Source organism: Lepidochelys kempii, chromosome 11, assembly GCF_965140265.1.
Source record: "Lepidochelys kempii isolate rLepKem1 chromosome 11, rLepKem1.hap2, whole genome shotgun sequence".
NCBI lineage: Eukaryota > Metazoa > Chordata > Testudines > Cheloniidae > Lepidochelys > Lepidochelys kempii.
In genome coordinates, this window is record NC_133266.1 from 74876226 (window position 1) to 74899131 (window position 22906).

Sequence of the window (22906 nt, forward strand, 5' to 3'; positions counted from 1 at the left end):
CATGAATGAGCAAGGGGCCAGGAGGGAGAGTCTCTAAGAGACGAATGGAAGATTGTAGAACTACAGGATTGAGAGAGGTGAAAAACGTGAGAGGCACCCGGGGGCGTGTGGGGCAGGACATGTTCACAGCAGCCGAGTGATGTTTCGTCCTCATGCGTCTACATCAGAAAGAGTCCATGAGTCTCTCTCACTCTCACCCCCCCCCGCAAAGGCCCACAAATCAGGACAGCAAGAGCAACTGCTCCAGATCATCTCTGGCCTTTGGACAGCTCATGCCCTTTGCTGCAAAAACACATGCAATTAAATCACAGATACCTTTGCTTTCAAAGCGATTACTGGTCCAGCTGGGATTAACAGGGTCACAATAGACCTTAATCCCGAACCAGGCTTTTTTGTAGCTACACTTGCCCCTCCCCCGACCCCAATACAAGATAGCAAAACACACAGATTCATCTCTTAAAATACACTCAAAATATTCTGGTTTCCACAGACATCAGGATAAATCAGTGGCCTGAACATGGCTGTACTATTATTGTCACTGCTTGAAAGCACTACATTGACAATGCTCTTCGAAGTATTCATTACCCTCAGAGCTCCTCTCAGCCCTGCTACCAGATTAGCATGCAGCGCTGCACAGAACGGGGTTTGATATTCAAATGATATTTCAAAGCAGTGCAGACGAAAACACATTTAAAAGACATCTAGAGAGACAGCATTTGCATCCCAGCTCAGAAAGGCAGAATCCCATTTCCAATCTTCTAATAATGGAAAATAGCATCTGAGCAAAAGGGGAGTGGATTGCCCAAAGAGGAATTCAGTACAAAGCTTTGGCTGCTATTTAGCAACACGATGGTGTTTGCAGAATCATGCAAATTTCACCTCCCCTCCTCAGATTAATTTAGTGACTCTTCTCCGCATGCAAGACTCATTTCAATTTATGGAAAATCCATTTGTATCCCCAAAGGAGACAGTGCTAATTGCAGAGGGTGAGAAAGCCAGGGGCCTGATTCTCCATCGGCTCATATGGTCAGCGACGCAGCTGGCATCCTGCCTAGAGGATGGGAAGATGCACTTGGTGTGATAGAAGTGATGAAGTCTGCAACGCAGCTGACCTGTTGTCCTGGCTGATCCCTGGTGTCCTGCTCATGGCTCTGACACTTGCTGGGTGGGCATGGTGAACTCACACCCACTCCTCGGTGCCAACCGCCCTACCAGCCCAGATGGAAGTAATTATGGAATGCAGAATATTTTGTATTAGTTAATGACTCCTGATGCCATTGAAGTTGCCCAGCACTCCAGAGGTTCAAAGCATTGTGACGCATTGGAGAACATTACCACATATTAGTCTGCGTCCCGTCTTTCTGCAGTGCCATAAATAAAGGTAGCTAGCAGGGGAGGCGGTGGTGGTAGAAAAAGAAAAGGAGGACTTTTCTCTAGAATATCCAGCGCTCTACAGAGATGCTATAATAAAGGATTCAGAGGAGCAGCCGGGTCAGTCCGTATTCGCAAAAAGAAAAGGAGGACTTTTCTCTAGAATATCCAGCGCTCTACAGAGATGCTATAATAAAGGATTCAGAGGAGCAGCCGGGTCAGTCCGTATTCGCAAAAAGAAAAGGAGGACTTTTCTCTAGAATATCCAGCGCTCTACAGAGATGCTATAATAAAGGATTCAGAGGAGCAGCCGGGTCAGTCCGTATTCGCAAAAAGAAAAGGAGGACTTTTCTCTAGAATATCCAGCGCTCTACAGAGATGCTATAATAAAGGATTCAGAGGAGCAGCCGGGTCAGTCCGTATTCGCAAAAAGAAAAGGAGGACTTGTGGCACCTTAGAGACGAACCAATTTATTTCAGCATGAGCTTTCGTGAGCTACAGCTCACTTCATCGGATGCATACTAAATAATAAAGGAGTGATCTAAAGTAAAGCTATGATGGAAAAGCTACCCACTGCCTTTGAGAACAATCTAGGAAGGAAGGGGGATGTTACTCTGCTTTGTACACTGGATTTCTCTAGGGCCAGGAGCTCTAGCCAGACAGATGGGATGTGAGTCCCCCCTGCCGCATTAGAAACCTGCAGCCCCCTGGTGTCATGTGACACTTCTGCTCCACTCCTGGCTACTGATGTCTTTGAAGTAAGTTCTTACCTAAGCAGATGTTATCAATGAGGCCACGTTTTCCATTCAGCATGCCAGACCCGAGTTATGCAACAGGAAATCCAGCTTGACATGGCCCCAATCCCACACCCTCTCCCCTCCTCCTGCCCCCCAGCACAGCATCCCTCCCCGTTTTATAGTATCATCACTTTAGTTCTACTCTGCCCAAGCTTTTGATTTTCAGGGCGCTATGGACTTTTGTATTAAACACGCCCAGTTGCCCTGTGGCCGAGGGCAGGGGGAAGCGACGGGGTTGGAGACAAAGCCATGTTTTGCGCACCGGAGAATACATCTCTCTCTCTCTCCACCTTTGGACATGGGCAGAAGTGACCCTAAATTTCAGCTAGGAGGGCAATACTCCTTAGTCCACACTCCAAAATACCTTGACAGTCACTAGCTGATTCATAGATACTAAGGTCAGAAGGCACCATTTTGATCATCTAGTCCGAACTCCTGCACAATGCAGGCCACCGAATTTCACCCACCCACTCCTGCATAAAACCTCTCACCTATGTCTGAGCTACTGAAGTCCTCAAATTGTGGTTTAAAGACTTCCAGGAGTAGAGAATCCTCCAGCAAGTGACCCGTGTCCCATGCTACAGAGGAAGGCAAAAAACCTCCAGGGCCTCTTCCAATCTGCCCTGGAGGAAAATTCCTTCCCGACCCCAAATATGGCGATCAGCTAAACCCTGAGCAAATGGGCAACATTCACCAGCCAGATACTACGGAAAATTCTTTCCTGGGTAACTCAGATCCCACCCCATCTAACATCCCCACCCCACCCCATTGCAGGATCTGCCAGTACAGCCCAGGCTGGAGAAGGCCATTAGCTTTCCAATGTCCACACTGAATTAGTGTCCTGCTGACATAAGCATACTCCTCATGCTGTCCAAAAGGACAGAGGTCATCTGCTGCTAGGCTGTCTGCTAACTGTGGCAGGTCCCCCAGCATCAGGTACGCTGGACACACTGTGAAAGTGATTTTCACAATCAGTCAGAAGCACAGGAGGATATTTATTTTTTAAAACAGGAAGTGTAGATTCTGGAACAGTTCTAAATGAAAGCATGATTATAAACAACTATGTTGGGACACAGGAACCTTTACCCTCTGCACAAGTAATGGGAGAACCTAAAAGCTTAGCATCAAAAGCAGCTGCCCTTTGATTATAACCAGCAGTTGGGTCAGAGGGGGCTACTATCCCCTACCTTTTATTTTGTGCATTTCACCTGTGCTAAACAAGTGCTGTGGCATCATTTTGCCTGATTGAGGAATGTAGCTTCCTCCTGGAATTTAAACACTAAGAACCTTGCAGCCAAAAGCACATGTGCAGATGTTCTATGTCCATATCATAGAATCATAGAATATCAGGGTTGGAAGGGACCCCAGAAGGTCATCTAGTCCAACCCCCTGCTCGAAGCAGGACCAATTCCCAGTTAAATCATCCCAGCCAGGGCTTTGTCAAGCCTGACCTTAAAAACCTCTAAGGAAGGAGATTCTACCACCTCCCTAGGTAACGCATTCCAGTGTTTCATAGTGAAAAAGTTTTTCCTAATATCCAACCTAAACCTCCCCCACTGCAACTTGAGACCATTACTCCTCGTTCTGTCATCTGCTACCATTGAGAACAGTCTAGAGCCATCCTCTTTGGAACCCCAACGTTGAGAAGCTTTGGAGAGAGTCCCATGTTGCTGCTCTGCAGCTTTGGGCTACTTCAGCTGACTGGGGCTGAGCCCAAGAAGTGGGTAGAATGCTGCTGCAGTGCCCTTGGGATGGGAGGTCATGGGCAAGCTATTCCTGTGCCTTCTCAGCTCACGCATGTTCGATGCATTGGGACAATCATCTAGGGCCTGATCTTTTCCCAGTGGAAAGATTCCCACCAACAATCGTGTGTGAACTGCATCAGGCCCCTTAATTCTTAGTTGGGTCTTGCCTCCACCCTGGCCCTTATAGGGGCCTCAGCTGGTCAGGAGAGAATTCCCCCGGCATGCACGCAGTAGGGCCACATGCATGACCCGACGCTGCCCCAGGGAGCAAGCCTGGTAGCACCCAGCACTATGGCGACCTGCTCAAACTTACACCATAGCAGTTTTGGCCCCGTACCAGCCCAGAATGCCGATGGTGCAAAGGAGGCGTGAGGCCGTCTTCACCTCTCTGCTACTCCGAAGTTGCAGCATGAGGTCTGTGCCTACTTTGTCCCTAGAACATACCTGTTACTCTGAGGACATCAGCAGTGCCAGAACATTTTTCCAGAAGTCTGAATTCAACAACAACGCAAACGGCCGGATTTAATGGGATGAAAAATTCATTTTTTGTATAAACCTCAGTACTGGGCTAACCATCGTACTGTGCAAGAGAAGTTATAACATGCTGTGATTTTCTTCTCCTCTAGCATAACTAGGTAGCACCCTGAAATACTGAATTTCAGGAAAGCAACATATTGCTAGAAAGGGCTAGAATGATAAAAACACTAGAAATTCCAAAGGGAAGTCATTATCTCACAGATACAACTCTGAAGAGCCTGGCAGTGTAGTTACTGCTTAGTGAATCCACTGGAGTTTCACTTCATTGCTCTTTCTAGCAGCAACTTCAGCTTGTAGGACATGCTGAGCTGCTGGGCAAAATGTTAAGAAGCAGATAAGTGCCTATGTCACTTTGAAAAATGAAGTGTTACCCATTCTCTAACTGAGGCCTGACGTGGACCGTGAGTACATACGAGGCCTCTGAACTAGGAGCACGCTGGGCATCTTAATACCGAAGGAAACCAGAATTGCTCTACTGTTCTGAACCGATCCTGCAGTGCCCTTTGTCTTTAGTGGGTCTGGGAACCAGTGCATCACACATAGGCCTCAGCTGAGCAGGGCACTTCAGCACACGCTTTAGGGCTTCACCGAGTCAGGAACTTATTTTCTGCTCTTCCTAGACTGAGACATGCCAGTGTTGTTAGGATATAGATATTCAGGCCTGTCTGTAAAGGCCTGTACTCTAAGAAAGTAGGTATATGATTATTATTTAGCTGGTTATAGAGGTATAAAAGAAAGAATTAAAATTGCTGTTTGCATGTGTAAGGGCTTTTTTTTTTTACTGAGACAGTCTGAGACAGTCTGTTTTTAAGCTACGGCCTTTGGCGAACCAGTGGGAGCAGCCATAAACTGGGTAAAGTATGGTTACATTCTTACATTTCAAACTAGTTAGATTGAAATAAGGCAATCTGGGGCTGTTAGAAAGGTGGCTTGATTTATTACCTTCAGAGAAAGGGAAGAGCCTAGAAAATGTAAAAGGAAATTTAGTTTAATAGTTTTTGTTTGATAAGAACTTTACTTAATAAACACAGTTGGGAAACCCTTATGTTTTTATAGATGTAGTTGTAAAATTTTTACTTTTGTATTGTTTTGTTATTATAGTTTTTACTTTGTTGTTGTTTATTTGCATGGTTTTGTCTGGTTTTGTAATTGTTTTTGTTTGCTGTATAGTTAATTTTGTTGGGTGTAAACTAATGTAGGTGGTGGAATATAATTGGGTTAGCTAATTACGTTACATATAGCTAAGAATATTACTATATAAATTAGGGGAAAACAGGAAGTAAATTGGGATTCGAAAATAAGGAAAAAAACTGATTTAAGCTTGCTGGAAGGTCACCCCAATAAACATCAAATTGTTTGTACCTTCGGACTTAGGGTATTGTTGCTCTCTGTTTATGCAAGAAGGACTAGGGATGTGAGAGGGTGAAGGAATAAGCCCCCTAACAAGTGTCTTTTCTGATTTTGACATCATCTTTGCAGGGGAGGTTGTGAAAGAGTTATCTATTTGAGTGGATGGCCTAGGTTCTGAAGACTGTCCCTTTTCCCCCTCAGGCATTACTGCTAATGCTAGATGAAAAATTGATTATTATCAAGAAGCCTGGATGATGACACGAAGTTCACTTTTTTGCCTCATCAACTTAGAGAGTCGAATGCCCAGGCCCAAGATGTGCGATCATCTACTCTGATCTCCTGCATAATACAGGCCAGAGAACTCCCTCAGAATAATTCCTTATGGAACTAGAGCCGAGCTTTTTCAGAACAGTCAATCTTGATTTAAAAATAGCTGGTGAAAGAGCATCTACCACAACGCTTGGTAAATTCTTTCAGTGGTTAATAACTCTCTCTGTTAAAATTTTACCCCTTATTTCCAGTCTGAATTTGTCTAGCTTCAGCTTCCAACCATTGGATCATGTTCGACCTTCTCTGCTAGGCCCACTGAGGAATATTTTCCCCCATGTAGGTATTTATAGACTAATCAAGTCAACCTTCTCTTTATGAAGCTAAATACACCGAGCTCTTTGAGTCCATCACTATAAGGCACAGTTTCTAAAACTTCCATCATTTTTGTGGCTCTTCCACAAATTTATCATTCATATCATCCAATTTATCAACCTCCTTCTTGAACTGCGGACACCAGAACTGGACACAGGATTCCAGCAGCACCGGCACGCACCATTGCCAGATACAGAGATTAAAAAAAAAATTCTCTCCACCCTTACTCAAGAATCCTGTTTGTGCATCCAAGGATTGCACTTGCCCTTTTGGCCATCACATAGCACTGGGAGGGCATGTTCAATTGATTATTCACCATGACCCCAGAGTCCTTCCTTTCCAGGAGAGAGTTCCCCCATCTTGTAAATACAGCCTACACTCTGTTCCTAGATACATCCATTTGCATTTCGGTGTATTAAAACAAATTGTTTGCTTGAGCCCCGCTTAACAAGCGATCCAGATGGCTCTGAATCAGCAACCCCTTCTCTTCATTATTTACCACTCCCCCAATCTGCGTGTCACCTGCAAACTTTACCACTCACTGTTTTGAGAAGTACTTCCATTCCAAACTATTTATAGGTCGCTAGTTTTGCACATTGCTCCTTCACTTTTGGAAAGTCATTTTTCTTGACTTTAGGATTAGAGAAGCCTTTATTCCTTTTCCAAACCAAAAAACAATTTCGAAGTGAAATGTGAGATCAGAGCTTAATCCAAGAGGTGGTTCTTGTGAGCAGATACTGGACAGAAAAGAAAGATCATATCAATGGACACAAGAGAAATCACCATTTTTTAAATTTTAAAAAAATATTACCCCTGAATTCTCATGCCTTGAGTCTTTCCTTAGATCAAGCTCTAGAAGCACAGGAGGATTATACATCTAAAACTCTGATTTCTGAAGAGGTGTCCACTTTCTCTAGGATGCGATCCCATCTTTTATCAATAGGATCTTTCACAGTCAAAAACCTTAAGTGTACTGAAGCCTTCAAGCAGAAGGCTGGGGTTGGTGCTAGCGACCCAAGAGATTTAAGACTCTTTGGGAGCAGTAGGTTTTTGCAACTAGCAATTCTCACTGTTATTTCATTATCTTGTGAATACTCAGACAGAGAGCGTTTTCATCCTTTCCTTCTTACTTAGGTGAGGCACAGCCCTTTAGAGCCAAAGACAATGAGTCCAAAGTAAAACCCATTTAACTATTACAGTTCTTCAATGCAATAAAGCAAACTATAAGAGCTCCTGAAGCATTTAAGAAGATGAGTAAATATAGTATTTCAGTCTTATAAAGAGTCCGTTTACATCCATTAAACAGAACTACACACATTGAAAACAGGCTGTTTCTAAGACAAAATCATCACCACCTTCTTAACCCCATAGAGCAGTGGTTTTCAAACTGTGGGTTATGAGAGCTCTGGTCAGTACCACCGACCGGGCCGTTAAAAGTCCCATTGGAGGTGCTGCCGGGCTAAGGCAGGGTAGATCCTACCTGTTCTGATACTGCGCTGTGCCCTGGAAGTAGCCAGCAGCATGTCTGGCTCCTAGACGGGGGCACACGGGGCTCTGCAAGCTGCCCCAGCACTGGCTCCGCACTCCCATTGGCCGGTTCCCAGCCAATGGGAGCTGGGGGGCAGTACCTGCGGATGGGAGCTGGGTGGAGCCACCTGCGCGCCTCCGCCTAGAAGCCAGACCTGCTGCTGGCTGCTTCCGGGGCGCAGGGCAGTCCGCAGTGCCAGGACAGGCAGAAAGTCTGCCTTAGCACCCCCGCTGCACCGCTGACTGGGAGCTGCCTGAGGTAAGCCTGTGCCCGAATCCTCTGCCCCAGCCCTGAGCACCCCAAACCCCTCATCCCCAGCCCCACCCCAGAATCTGCACCCCCAGATCAGAGCCCTGACCCCCTCCTGCACCCCTGCCCCCTCCCACACCCTGAACCCCTCATTCCCGGCCCCACCCCACAGCCGTCACCTGTGTACCCCTACCCTCTGCCCCAGCCCTGAGCCCCTCCCACACCCCAAGCCCCTCATCCCCAGCTCCATTGGGTTGCAGGTATCGACCATTTTTTTCAACTGGGTCACCAGAAAAAAAAGTTTGAAAACCACTGCCAGAGAACCTTCTACCTTCCCACCTCCACGCTCACACAACTTCCCCAGTCAGCAAAGTCATGCAGCACATCCTAATGTCACCAAATCCAGGTCTAGAGGAACCACAGGGAGGAATGTACAGTCCAGGGCCAAACCCCCCTGCCACGAGGATGTCTTGCCACCAACTCTGTCCCATTTATAGCAAGAGGGGCTGTTCGCTGGAGCAACTCAGATGATCCAAACTGCCCCAGCAGCACACTGGAAAAGACGCAATCTTTGAGGTATCCGAAGTATTTAGGGCTTTCAAAGTCAAGTCAGCATCTTATACTTCACCTGGAAATGCGGTAGCCAGCACAGATCACAGCAGCAGCAAAAACTCTATCCAGTTTACCACTCAGGATACGTCCTCCCCGCGCTTAGTCTGGACTGTTACGCCCCTCACTCCCCACCCCTCTGTCCACACATAAAACCCCTTTCACCTGAGTTTGGTGGTGCTTTAAACTTGGGCAAACTGGCCTGGCTGGAGCATGGTGCCACTTACGCTCTGATTGGCAACGTACCCACTTTACAGCAAGGGCGCAGGCTAAATCACTCAGTGCTGATAGTCCTCCAATGCCTTCCCACAATTCCCCCACGTGGCCAGAAGGACAGACACCTAGTCCACAATTCACCGGGGGAGGGGGGATGGGGATCAGAGCAGCACAAAGAACCATGGGATATGTCCCCAGAAGTCCTAGCAACGCACCCGGCGAGCGCAGCACCAGTGAGGAGGACCCAGTAACTTGGGCAGGGCCTTGCAATGTGGCTGCTCACATCCAGGCTAGGCTAACCCGGTGGCCCAGACTGCGGTGCCCATGGCCCGAGTAAGCTGGGAACGCAGACCTTTAGCCAGAGTGGTTTTTGCAGAGCTCAGGTGGCAGGTGACTTTTTAAGTCCTGTTTACTTCGAGCTGGATCTGTTTTAACCAGAAAGCTTCAGCCGAAATTTTCAGCAGATTAGTGATTCCGGGTCCCTCGGTCAGCATGCCTTGAAAAATCAGACATCCCAAAACAGAACGCCGGCCCAAGGTGCCTCTAGCTGGGACCCAAAAGCTCCTAGCCGTCACTTTTCAATGTTTGGGATTCAGTCTTCGACAGCTGGGATAACAGCAGGCAATAGACTCTCTGAGCTATAAACCCTTCCAGTGGTTCTGAACTCTTCTAAAGTTACATAAGACTGTTCCGATCTCTCCTGCCATCCTCCTAATTGGGTTCCTGGCTTCGTTTTGTACGCTTCTTTGCACGTGTGAGCTGTGCGCACAGTTCACAGGGATCAGGAAACTTCTATGTAACTAAGAATTATTTAAAAAAAACAACCCACACTGGCGAGGGTTGGACGACCCTGCTCCAAGCGAACTGCCTGTGTAACGTCTCACTTTCTGGATCAGGACTTTAAAAAAAGCTACATTCAAAAAGCAAGACAAACCTAGTTATTTTTAGAGGAAGCTCAATAATTCCCCAAGAGGCCAGGGATTCTGGTACCCCTAGGAAATAAGTAAAGGGAAAAATACATCTGCTGAACATCTGCGAGGGCCCACATTGAGGAACAGAATTTGGCCTGAAGGAAAGAACTGATTGCAAGTATATCCCTGTAAGATTGCAGAAAGATGGGAGCCCATGGATTTTTTCAAACCCTCTCTCTTCCATTTTTAGATGCTCATTTGCCTGAAAACCTCACCCTCAATTTTGAATGAAGAATTCCCTCAGCAGCAAAGAGGGGGGTAAAACCCCCAAACCTGTTTTTGCTTTTGAAGCAGAAGAGAGTCTGGGAGAGCTCTGGGGAATGGTCATGATCACCAGACAGTGCTGAAGTTAGGGATGGGTTAAACTGGCCTGTCAATGGGAAACAGAGGTTCATCTTGGCATTCTTCCATCCTACATCTGTTCCCTTTGGACTAATGGTTTGATCTCACAGTACTGCCCCGCACCTAACAATATTTCTCTTTTCAGCTATAAAAATAGCTCACGGCCCTTGAGTAGCCTGCCCCATTTGGCTTTCCACATCAAGGATTTTGTCTGAATTCCTTTCTACCTGTCCCTTCCTTAAAGTAGACTTTGTGTTTCTTTGTTCTTTTATTACATACCAGGTTTTTTTTAAAAAATGCATCCATATCCTTTTCCTTTTGAGCAGAGGCCTTCTCAGCAAGAACACTTCTTAAGGGTTGCTTTTCCTTTGAGTAAGAGCTTGTGCATTGAAGCTTTTCAATGATCTCGAGGCAGTTCAGCATTTGGGATGCCATTTTCCATTCCTATCAATGCCCTTCTGTACAAAGGTGAACGGAACTTCGTGTCCCAGTCACAGGCCCACTCCCACAGGCTCAAGCAAGATTGTTGCCTGCACGTAAAGACCCAACTGGAGGAACGCCATAAGCAGGTATGAAGAGGATCCTTTCTCTGGTGGATGGCAATTTAAATTGCTGTCTAAACAGGTAGTTAAGTAAAAGGCAGATGGAGTGCCTGCCATGGCCGATTTTTAAGAGCAGGTTGGACAAACACCTGTTAGGGATGGTCTAGGTAATACTTAGCCCTACCTTGAGGCCAGGGGACTGGACTAGATGATCTCTCAAGGTCCCTTCCAGTCCTATGATGCTATGATGTAAAAAAAAATAAAATAAATAAAGTAGCACCTGTACTCGAAGTAACAAAAAGCTGATATATTAAGCAAAGGGAAGTAAGGCCTTTCAGTCTCTTGGGAAGCATAGAGAGGAAGCGCAGGGGCAGAATATTCTCTCATTGACTGGAGAAGAATGGAACATACATGGCTGGGAGCAGAGATGGGGGCAAGACGACACCAGGTTTCTGCATGAATGAGAATCCTGGCCTATGCAAAACGCTTCCCCCTACTCCTCTTCATTCTCATTCTCCCCACTGAGGCGAACGGTCCATGCCAGTAGTAACTGACTGATGTTTTGCTACTTCTGCGTAGTCAGGGGTGTTAGGAACTGCACAACTGAGCAAGGAGACGCCCTGGCTCAAGTGGACAATAAAGAGTCTTGAAAACGCCTGTTGCAGATCTGAGCTAGTTCCTAGGCAAAGCCTCTCCACGTTCCTCTCCACAGCCTGCATCTCTGCTAGACTTCGTAAGTTATCAAAGCAGAAGGGGACGCTACAGCTTTAAGCCACTTCAGCTAAAAATGTTGCTCCTGTCAGAAATCTTCATCCACGGAGAAGAGGGATGCGCCTGGCAGCTCTCCGTCACCCTAACAATAGAGCAGCAGAGCTGGAATGGTGTGGCAGGAAGGAAAGAAAACTTGAAAACCCGATTCCCAGCCTTCCCCCACCTCCATGCACCACAATATATAACCCTGTGCAGGAGTCAGGAACCCAGCATCTTTCTTGGACCTCATCCTAGCTTCAGTCCCCTCCCTCACCCACACAGCATTTGCCATCCTTGCTTTGTCCTTGTTTAAGCCTAAAATTTTCCATTTAATATAATTTCTTGTCCACCTGCCGCTTCTCTTCCTGTCGGCTGGCTTCTGTACAGACTCTGCATGGCTGCTAGTTTAAACTACGGGAACTTAGTTATCAAAACTTTAACATGGCAGATTATGGGATGATTTACAAAGGATCAAAGTGGCAATTTAAATACGTCTAAACCCGTCTCTCTGTCACAGCAAGCTCTCGTTCGACAGCACTATTTTAAGTTTTCCTCAAACAATGTTATGAGCAACTTTCACTGTGAAGTTACAACAAAGAACATACCTGAATTTGAGGAAACCTTGACTGAGCTATTCAAAGCAATCCAGGGGATTTAGTCAGGGATTGGTCCTGCTTTGAGCAGGGGGTTGGACTAGACGACCTCCTGAGGTCCCTTCCAACACTGATAGTCTATGATTCTATGATACATCAGACTTAAAAGCTGATGTTTCAAAATGCTCTAAACGGTTTTGAAAAGTTCAACCCTAATTTTATGATTTATTCACTTTTAATTAGTTCATTAGGCAGCTCCCATGATCATATGAATTCTAGTAAAACTCAAAGTTTCTCTCTTTGGGGTCCAATATTTTCCCATTCTCCATAGGGATATCAAAATTAGGTAGGAGTTTTGAAAAGAGCTTTTTCAATTCTATCAGAGGGAACAGTCACAAATGAAACCCTGCACATGCTAGATTGGGGGAGCCATTACTCAACTACGTCCTTTCTTCATGATAAAGAACAAAGTTTACACCGGTTTCAGAGTAACAGCCGTGTTAGTCTGTATTCGCAAAAAGAAAAGGAGTACTTGTGGCACCTTAGAGACTAACCAATTTATTTGAGCATAAGCTTTCGTGAGCTACAGCTCACTTCATCGGATGCATTCATCCGATGAAGTGAGCTAAAGTTTACACCTAATCCTCAACATTCACCACTCCTATTAAATGACAAAGATGTGAGTTATTACACATTTCGACCCATTTTGTCTACGAATAATTTAGTTCCTAAGCCTGAAACCACCAAGAGAAGCTTTTGCTATTCAATAGTGAAGTTTCCATTTTAAAAATGTGATTTGATGTTGCCTAGTTATCTGCTTTTGTGAAAGACACCATTTCAAGGACAAGGAGTGCCGCAAAGCTTGTCTAAAATACAAGCCCTGAACGTTTTTGGCTTGTTTCCTCTGAACCACAGAGATCTGCTCTGCGACAACAAATTTTCAGTGAGATTTTCTAAGGGCATCTAAGCGAGAATCACAGGATTCAAGTTTCCCCTGAATGCAAACAGAAGTTTATTAGAACATTGCTGGATAAGCCATATTTTCAGATGTTCTGTATGACTAACATGACTACCCCTGTATGACTAACATGGCTACCCCTGTATGACTAACATGGCTACCCCTCTGATACTGTACGAGTACTCCATTGTTCAGAATGAGCCACCTAAATTCAAGCTGCTACAATCACATGATCTACCTAATATGCTTAAATGATGTTCAGGGAAAGGGAAACTGCAAACAGGTTCCTGATTAAAAATAACCAGCAGGAAAATCTTGATTAAAAAACAGGCTTTTTAAAATCCTGTATAAGTGAAGATGCAGAATTCCCTCTTCCCAGTTGCAATCTTTATAAGAAGCCTTTGCAAGAGCAAGAGGTTTTTAATTGACAGTTAACCAGTGTATTCCAGTACAGGAGTTGTTTTTAATTTCTTGCTATAAGCCAGTTTGTTGTGTCTGATTACAAGCGGTCACATAAAGCCTCCAAACAGCTGTTGATGCCCAACAAACTTTTAAAACTCTTTTTGTTTTAAGTTGCTTCACCTCCATGACTAGGAGCTCTTCACGATATTTCTTAAAGTACATATTTATTCCTGGCTTCAGAGGAGAATTAAACTCCCCATTTTAGCACCGATGACCACTTTAAAGCCAAAGAGTACTGAAGCTAGGGGAACAATTGCCAATTACTTCAATGGGCTTTGGACCAGCTACTTTTAAAATAAAACACACACGTCTACGTATCTGCCTAAAATCCTAGAGAGGCTCTGAACATATAGTGTCCACCACTCAACGAGAGAAGGATTGTGAAGTGCCTCTATAGCTATGTAACCATAAATGCCCCACCCTCCAATCTGGAGATACAGCTTCATTTGCATTTTGATTAACATTTTAAACTGTGGAACAGAGAGCATGTTTCACTGCAGCTATGGTGCAGTGCCCCACTATGCTTTACGATCACGATAATTCCCTATGCTGTTAGGGAATAGAAGATTTATAAATTGCCCGAGCAGTTAAGTCGTTTTCACTGACCTCCACTGAGAGGCAAAGCGGTCTATTGGATACTGCAGTGGAAGGAATGTCAGGAGACCTGGGTTGGATTACCAGGTAGCCACTGTCCTGGTGTGTGACTTGGACACGTCATTTCACCTCTCTGTGTCTCCTTTCTATGTTAGCTATTCAGGGTAAGGACTCTCTCTATGAGTATGTACAGCACCTAGCACACTGGGCCCCTGATCCCACTTGGAGATTTCTAGGCCCTGCTGTAATAGGAATACAGTGAAGGATGGCCAGTTTCCCATCAAAATGCGCTGCAAAAAACCCACACATTCAGATGTACTTTCATTTGTATGGACTGTTTACAAAGAATTGCATTCCTGCTTCTACCCCCAATTCAGAACACATTTCTTAATAGATTAAGAACCTCTCTGGCAGGCTGAGTACTCACCGCCATTAGCTCCTTCTGGAAAGATTTCCTCTCCTTGTTCTCAGTATTATTGCAGTCTTCTTTCAGCTTCTCCAGCACCGAGGCTACCCGTTCCGACTCGCTGTCCAGTTCCGCTCGACAGAAGAAAGTGAGCGGCAAGTTCACGTATCCCAAGGCGTCTGCGAACGAGCGCCAGCTGCTGATGTTCTCCATAAGCAGAGTCCTGACTGAGGCGTAGATGTAGGTCAGAAATTTGCAAGGCCTCAGGATTTGCTCAAGCAGTGCACTGGTGGTGAGATCAGGTCCAGAAAAATAGCAGGGCTTGACTTTCCCAACCACTAGCACGTTTTTGGCATGAACAAGGCCAATTTTTCCTTGGTAGTAGCCAATGTACCATTCCTTGGTCCACAGCTGGCCTTTCAGTTTGATCTTCTCTTCACTGAGCAGCGCGATGACATCTCCTTTCTTATATTCCAGTAAATAATGGTTCTTGTTTTGGCGCACTACAGTTTTAAGCAGTTTGCCATACTTCAGGCTCGCAACCGGCCGCTCCTGAAAGGCAGGATATTTGCTAGTGGCAGCCAGGGAGGACAGAATGATCTTCCCAACCTCATTCTTCTTGAGGAACCTTCTCTGCCCAGTGGACTTGATGGCACTTTTAGGAGGTGGCTGTGGTGTTTGCACGCAGAACTGGGTCAATATGGCGTCCTTGTCATCCTTGACCTGTATCCTCAATGTGAAGTCCGAGAGCTCATTGAAGTCATGGGACATGATTGGGAAGATGAGGCGGCTGACTTTCCCCAGCTTCATCTGGAAGCCTCTGACGATTTTGGCTTGTTCGCTGGCCTTCACCTCGTAATTAGTCATGTTGGAAAACATGCAGAGTTTCAGGTCCTGCGGCCGGGCCAGAGTGAACTGGTGCTTGCCCCACAGCTGCAGGGCCACGGGTGCCACACCGTGGATTTGCCGCGTAACCTCGGTCACTAAGAGAGTCTTTGGCGCACACTCGTGTCCAAAAATAGCCACGATGGTTTTAAAAGAAGGATGTATGTGTTTGGGGCCATAGACACCCACTGTGATCTTTTTACTGATGTAGTCCCAGACCGTGTAAGGATAGATGACGTTCTGTCCTTGGGCCACAACAGCTATGTACATACAAGGTTCCAGGTTATCCAGTTGCACCTGTATCGTGTCTCCATAGGAATAGCTGAGTTGCATTGGCGTATAGGGTCCTTCTTTTGTGTCACTCCGCAGGCACTGTAGTCCCACCAAGCTCTGACTCACGATGTCATTCTTGACCTCCGCCGACACTTTCATCTCCAACATGATGAACGTTTTTACCTCCAAGTTGCTCAGTTTAATCTCCAGCACCGGGCTTATGGTGCTGCATTTGTCACTGTTGAGCTCCAGGGGCGGGTCTAACAGGGCTTTCATGGAGATCTGCTGCGTTTCCCCCGGCAAGACGTGACCTTCTGGCACATGGATGCTGATGTTAGTATCTGGGAGCTGAACTGCTCCACCAGAACTATCCAGCTTGCAGACGATGTTGGTCTCCACAGGTTGCGTCTGACCCCAGCCAGGGTTCTGGCCAAGCAAGTCCAGGTCGTGGCACGACCGTGCCAGCTTCCTGTGGTTCAGCCAGGCAGTTCTAAAATCTTCCCTGCTCTGGAACTGCTCTGGGGTAGGAGATTTTAATCCAGTAAAAAACCCCGATGATGTTGGTATTTCCGATTTTGCCTGAAGGACAGACAGCTCCGACAAACTGTACGAGCGTTTACTTCTGAAGAAGGGATTGTCCCGCCTCACAGGCTGTTCAAACTCCAATCCATTTGTGGATGGAAGTTCAGCAAAGATGTTACCTATGCTGCTGTTCATTGCAGAACCGGCCCCTGTAAACAGAGGAGCTGCCGTGTCAAACAGCAGTAAGTCCACAGTGGTTTTGGGGGTGCACTCTTTGTCTGAGCTGGGTGTTATTTGCAAGTTTCCATTCAGAAACGGGTTGGTTTGGACCCCGTTTAAGAAAGGGTTGTTACTGTAGCTGTTGGCAGAGTTTCTCTTTACGTCAGTCCACTCTCCAAGCAGATCTAGCTCTCTGACTCCTTCGTCAGGGCTTTCAAGCAGATTGTCTATCATGCCACTGTCAGTGAAGGATGAGTTGCGGTAGTTTACAGGCTGGACGTAGGAGGAAGGTATGTAACCCATTTCTGTGGTATTGTGAGCATACCACCACTCGCCTCCTGAGGTATCCAAGACATAGAGGTGGTCACCCTTGGAGAACTTTAAGGTTGTGAAGTTAGTTGGGCAATAGTCTTTGATTGCTACAACTTCCTTTGCATTTACAAAAGGCGTGGGATTGTCTACCAGCAAGGCACTAGGAGAAGGCACTGCAAAGTGAAAAGAAACAAGTGTCACAAGCAACCTGCAGAAGTCATAACACTTATTTACTAAACCTTCATCTTGGAAAAGCAATTCAATTTCTTTGACCAGTGAAGGCCAAACAAGTTTTATCATATCATCTGATTATTTTACTTTTTAATCTCTTTAAAAATTTACCCACCCAGTACTTCGGATGCTTTGATATGTAGTGAGAGAGAGCTTCTGCCCTAAAGATCTTACAATCTAAAGAGACCAGACAGCCCAAGGGCTGAAGGGAAACCAGAGATGTGACTTGGCCAACATCACCCAGCAGCCCAGTGGCAGAATCGGGACCAGAACCCAGGACTCCTGATTCCCAGTCCAGTATTTTACCAACTAGACCACACTACCTCCCCTTTCAATTAAGGTCCTCACAACCTCTTGCTTGGGAGAATTTGGCACTCCATGCTCTTAAGTCAGTGCGCAGAAAGAAGGAAAAGGCTCTGATAAATGGCACATAAAGCAGATGATTTAATGGGGCTCAAGACAAGCTCTTGAGCTTACATGGAACTCTTCCTCAGGTCTCTGATGATCAAGAATGATGTAAACAAAATACAAACCTTCTAAAATTCCTGTTCCCCTGAACTGAGAGTGTGGAAGGAGACTTTTTTTTTATTAAACAAAAGATTTTAGGATTTATTCACAAGGACAGATACCGACAGACTAAAAATCAATCCTTCAACTAGTCCTCTGATCCAGCACAACCAACTCATATTGGTCTTCAAACACGTACTCAAGTCCTCATTGATGTCAGTGTGCTTTTCTCAATTGAAGTGCTAGTCACTTGTTACAGAGTTCCATGCTTTTTTTGTGTGTGTTCCGACCAAAATCAGCGTGTTGTCAGCTTTCCCCTCCCCTTCCCCAAGGTTTGCATTTCAAGGCTATTTAACAAAAATTAACTCCGTGTTCAAAGAGAGGTCCATGTAATGGGTCCTCCCAAAATAAACACTGCAGCTTACCACTGCTGTATTATCAAGAATGAACCAGTGTTTCCAAACTCATTTCCAGGGTAGTCTTCAACTGCAGGCCAAACTGCACAGTATTTTGCCACACTAACAGAGCTCCTGATACAAACCTAAAGCAATACAATATAGCCCACAGATAGGCAGCCTTGCGTCAGCTTTTTGCATCCACAGTTAGACCGTGTTTGCTGCAATAAATGCTAAAGTAAAACTTAGATCGGTCACCAGCATTCAAACATTTGTTATCTTGCTAGACAAACCAAAGATTTATGCCTAAGGGAAAAAAAGTCCACTTTTGTAAGTATACTCAGCCAAAAAAAAAAAAAAAATAGGGGCTAATATCTATTTTTTAAAAATTGTTCAAACTGGATTATCCCAGTATCAAGGCTGAGGCAGAATCAAGACCCTGCCGCTCAAAATAAAAGGGTAATAAAAGTGACTCCCAGATTCATGTATGCATAAAGCCACTAGCCCAATGTAATTCTATGCTGCCTGAATATAAACGGTTTCAAAGACAGAGAAGACACTTGAAAGGTTATTTTGATAAGCCATATTTTGCAACATGATGCTGTTATATCAGCAAAGAATTCAAAAAGTAAAGCTCACAAAAGGTCTTTAAACACCTCTGCTAGCTCTTTGCTATTGCAGCACATATGCTATACAATATTACACACTGACCTGATGCTCCCTGAAGTAACGTAGGCACAAAAAGGAAACATGGTTGAAATTTAAATGTTTGTTTTCTTTGAGAGCCTTAGGGATCCCCTTTGCTTTCTGCTGTTGCCTTGTGCTACCCTAGACGGGAGAACATCATACTTTAAATACAAAAATGTAGCCCCGCTACTGTAATTCTAGAAACTTGATAAAGTTTAAGGACTCAAAACTCCTGCAAAGATGGGGCTTGACACTATAAGCCAATGCCAAAGAGCTGTTACTATTGCTGAAAATTCCAGATGACAAGCCATGATCAACTTAAAGATCTCAGAGTGTTTTTTAACTATGGGAAATGAAACTTACGGGGATTTTCTTGCCCTTCAACCAAGGAGAAATGCCACTTTTGAAATAAAATATTAAGGAAAAAAACAAAGGAGCAATATGCCTATGTTCCTATCTACTTATGACTGGGAATGGTTTATGTCCAAGTTCTATGCCATATTCTTTGAGCTTTAAGGAGCTGTGGGAGTTGGTTCCCTTAATGAATACACTGTACTAGGTGAAAACCCCCTGTGACAGTACAGTTATGTGGGTAAAAAAGCCAAACATGTCTCAGAACTGACAAACTGGACGGTAACAGCCTGCGAATCCCAGGGATGACCGAGCCTGGTGACGTTCGGAACAAAAAGAGCCCTCACCCGGGCTTGCAGTTGTTTCCAGCACTCCCCACCTGACTCAGACGTTCCAGGCTTCAGAGTCACACAGACAGTGACAAGGTAGGTGAGGAAATATCTAGACTGCACACACACAGTGACAATTCTGGAATCTTAATTTGAGGACAGGGATCTTAGCCCTCCACTTTGCAAAGTCCATTTATTTACTGACTGTAACAACAAGGAGAGAAGGAATGACAGCTTTATCCAGTGCCGCTGGGCAGAAAGCAATGCTTTGACCAGAGCATTTCCCACTCCGTCAGAAACAGGAAGAGGGGAGAGGAGAGAGAGGGAGGGTGCATGCGGGGGCGGGAGGGGAATTAACTGTCCCCAACCCACATTTATTGTCAGTGAGACATGTAAACCCTCTGTGAAATCTTTCTGGCATCCCGCTATGAAGCAGCCATTAACTCAATTAAATGCCGTGAAACCTGTGTGAGGTGCAGCCATCGCTCTGGGTTACTAGCTACTTCTCTATCTGGCACCAATTCTCCCAGCGCAGCTGTGCTGTCCCTGGTCTCAGGTAGTTAACTGAGCCGCCATGACTTCGTGACTTGGCCACCCAGCTCTAAACAGAGGCCGGGGTTTGCTCTGTTAATTCCACTAACGTCACTAGATACTAGCCATAGTCTTTTCTCTAGATCACTTCTGGCTATGAAGCAGCCGCTGAGTATCTAAATCAACTGCTCTGTAGAGACCCGATCCTGCAGGGTGCTGGGCATCCACACACCAATCCAGCCAAACTTTTAAGCATGTGCTTCACTGTAAGTGTGGGAGGCCTGGTCTTCACTACGTAAAGAGCTGTCTTCTGAACTTGTGTTAGCTAACAGGGGAACCCTAGTGAAGACAAGGCAGGTTTAACATGAGTTAGGAAGTTGAGGTAAACTCTAGGCCCCCCCATACTCCATCTTGACCTGCTAACTCGTTTTTAAACTACCTTGTCTTCACCAGGATTTCACCTGCGCTTAGTTACCAGCTGTTAGCTCTCAGAGGTAGGTAGCAGAACAGAGGAAAGCAACACACTCTTGGGACGGGCAGCGGCACGTTTGCAGAATGTGGCAAGTGCCATCCGGGACACCTCGGTGCTCCACCCTCATGGGACGGACCCAGGAGCTCTGCATTGGCATTACCTTCCCCTTCTGGCACAGGAGGAAAAGCCCCCGCCATGAAGATCTCCTAAGCCGCGTAGGAGTCATGCTGTGCTCCTGCACAGTTTAGGAGCAGTGCACAGCTCCACATCCTCCAGCCACCCCCCCTTGCCCTCCGGCACGCCCGCTGGGCGGCAGGGCTGGCTGAATAGAAGAAAAAAAGTGTAAAGAAGCTGTGAATGTTGCTCACAGTCCCCCCCACCCAATTCAAGAATTTGACAGACAACTTGGTCTACTGGCTTCCCAATGCAAATGGACCTTGCCACGCACAAAACCTCTGACCCAGATGGAGCCTATTCCTCTGCTACAGTATACAAATCGCACGCAGACATTAGTTTTTCAGAATGATCTGGAACTCAGTTAATATTGCAATCATTCCCGCAATGCTGCTAGGAGTCTGAACACATGCAGGGTCATGTGGGTAACTCCCTGAATGCTCTGCTCCAGGAGGGCACTGCAGCTAGATGGAGATTAATACCACTATTAATTTCCAATGTGGAACTGTATCAAATGTCTTACTGAGATCCAGGTAGATTAGATCTACTGCATTTCCTTTCTCTACAAAAATCTTCTCAAAGATAGTGATCAGGTTGGCCTGGCATGGTCAACCTTTTGTAAAACAGTGTTGTATTTTATCCCAATTACCGTTCACCACTGTGTCCTCAACTACTTTCTGTTTCAAAATTTGTTTTAAGACCTTGCATACAATTGAGGTCAAACTAACAGGCCTGTAGTTTCCTGGATCACTTTCCCCCACCTTTCTTAAAAATAGGTCCTGTATTAATAATTCTCCAGTCACAGGGTACAACCCCCAGAGTTTTCAGATTCATTAAAAATCCTTGCTATTGGACTTGCAGTTTCACGTGCCAGTTCCTTTAACAGTCTTGGATGGAGATTAATGGGACCAAACCGGGGGGCCCAGATAAACTGTTTGACTTTGACTCCCTCCTCATATGTGGTAATTTCTACTTCATATCCTCATTACCATTAGCCACCCTGTCACTACCCCAAGCTCTTCATTAGCCTCATTAAAAACTGAGGCAATATATTCATTTTGGTGTTGGGCCATGCCTAGATGATCTTTAATCTCCACCCCATCCTCAGTGTTTAGCAGTCCCACTTCTTTGTGTTTTCTTTTCACAGAACCTTTTACTATTGGTTTTAATTCCCATTGCAAAATCTAACTCTGTTTGGCTTTTGACAGTTCTCACTTTCCCCTACACTTTCTGACCTCCAAGAAGTAGCTTTCCTTGCGGATCCATCCCTTCTTCTATTCCTCTTGGCTGTCTGCTCTCTCTTAATAATCTGTTTGAGATGCTTGTTCATTCATCTTGGCCTGCAACCCTTCCCTAAGAACTTTTCCCCCTAACTTGAGATACAGGCCTCAGGTAGCTTCTGCAACTTTGATTTAAAATAACGCAGCCGACCTCAGCCCCGATGTAGATACTGCGATGTCAACAAAATAATTCTTCCATCAACCTAGCTACTGTGTCTTGGAGAGGTGGATTTACTACAGTGATGGAAGAACGGCATCTGATCCTGTAGTGTCTATAATGCAGTACTGCAGCGGTCCTGCTGTCGCATTTCTAGTGTAGACATATCTTGAGTCTGTAGATCCAGGCTCTGCGACTCACTGCTGTGTGGGTTTTTTGTTGTTTTTTGTTTGTTTTTTGCACTGTAGACATACCCACTTGATCCTGCAGTGGCCTTAACTCCCGGAATACTCTGCTCCAGGAGCAGGTACCCAGAGGGCACCGTAACTAGGGTTCAACAAACTCGATACGAACACCATGTTTTTAACACAACGCAATAGGACTAGTGTGGAGACACTAAACGCAAATGCCTGGCTGAATCACAACTTTAAACAATCTACTAAGTTAACATTTTCAAACAAAACCCCAGCTGATAGCTACAATGACTTTTGATATTAAGTTCTACATTTGGCTACTCTTGAAACAAAGCCATCAATGGGGGGTTTTGTTGTTGCTTTTAACGACACCTATCATTTGCCAGCATTTGCGTCATTGTAACTGAAATTATTTCTCATGGCTCATTTAGACTAAGTCAGTGGCGAGATTATCTGGCACTGTGCTGGGTACAATAAGATTATTTTAAAAAGTATCCAAACGTCCATTACATTCCATTTTCTTAGAGAGTGTACTTCACTGGGGAAAGAAGAAACCCCAACACCTGGTTCTCCTTGGGGAAAGCTCTTAAACATTCCCTGCTTCTGTGCAAAGAAAAGGTAAAGAAGCCACATTGATAGTACATACCTTTCCTAGTTGGACAATAGCTACTCTGTACCATTCCCCGCCTTAATGGAATTGGAGGAATTGCAAACTGGTTTGAAGC

At 45.4% G+C, this 22906-nt stretch overlaps 1 protein-coding gene across 7 annotated transcripts in view; it reads right to left on the bottom strand.

Moving 5' to 3' along the window:
* Positions 1-22906, bottom strand: part of SH3BP4 (SH3 domain binding protein 4) — a 137583-nt gene that overhangs the window by 16520 nt on the left and 98157 nt on the right. For all 7 annotated transcript variants that reach the window (XM_073306872.1, XM_073306873.1, XM_073306875.1 and 4 more), the window contains one exon: positions 14684-17046. In XM_073306872.1, the coding sequence (XP_073162973.1) occupies positions 14684-17046 (2363 nt within the window). The remainder of the gene's footprint in view (positions 1-14683; positions 17047-22906) is intronic.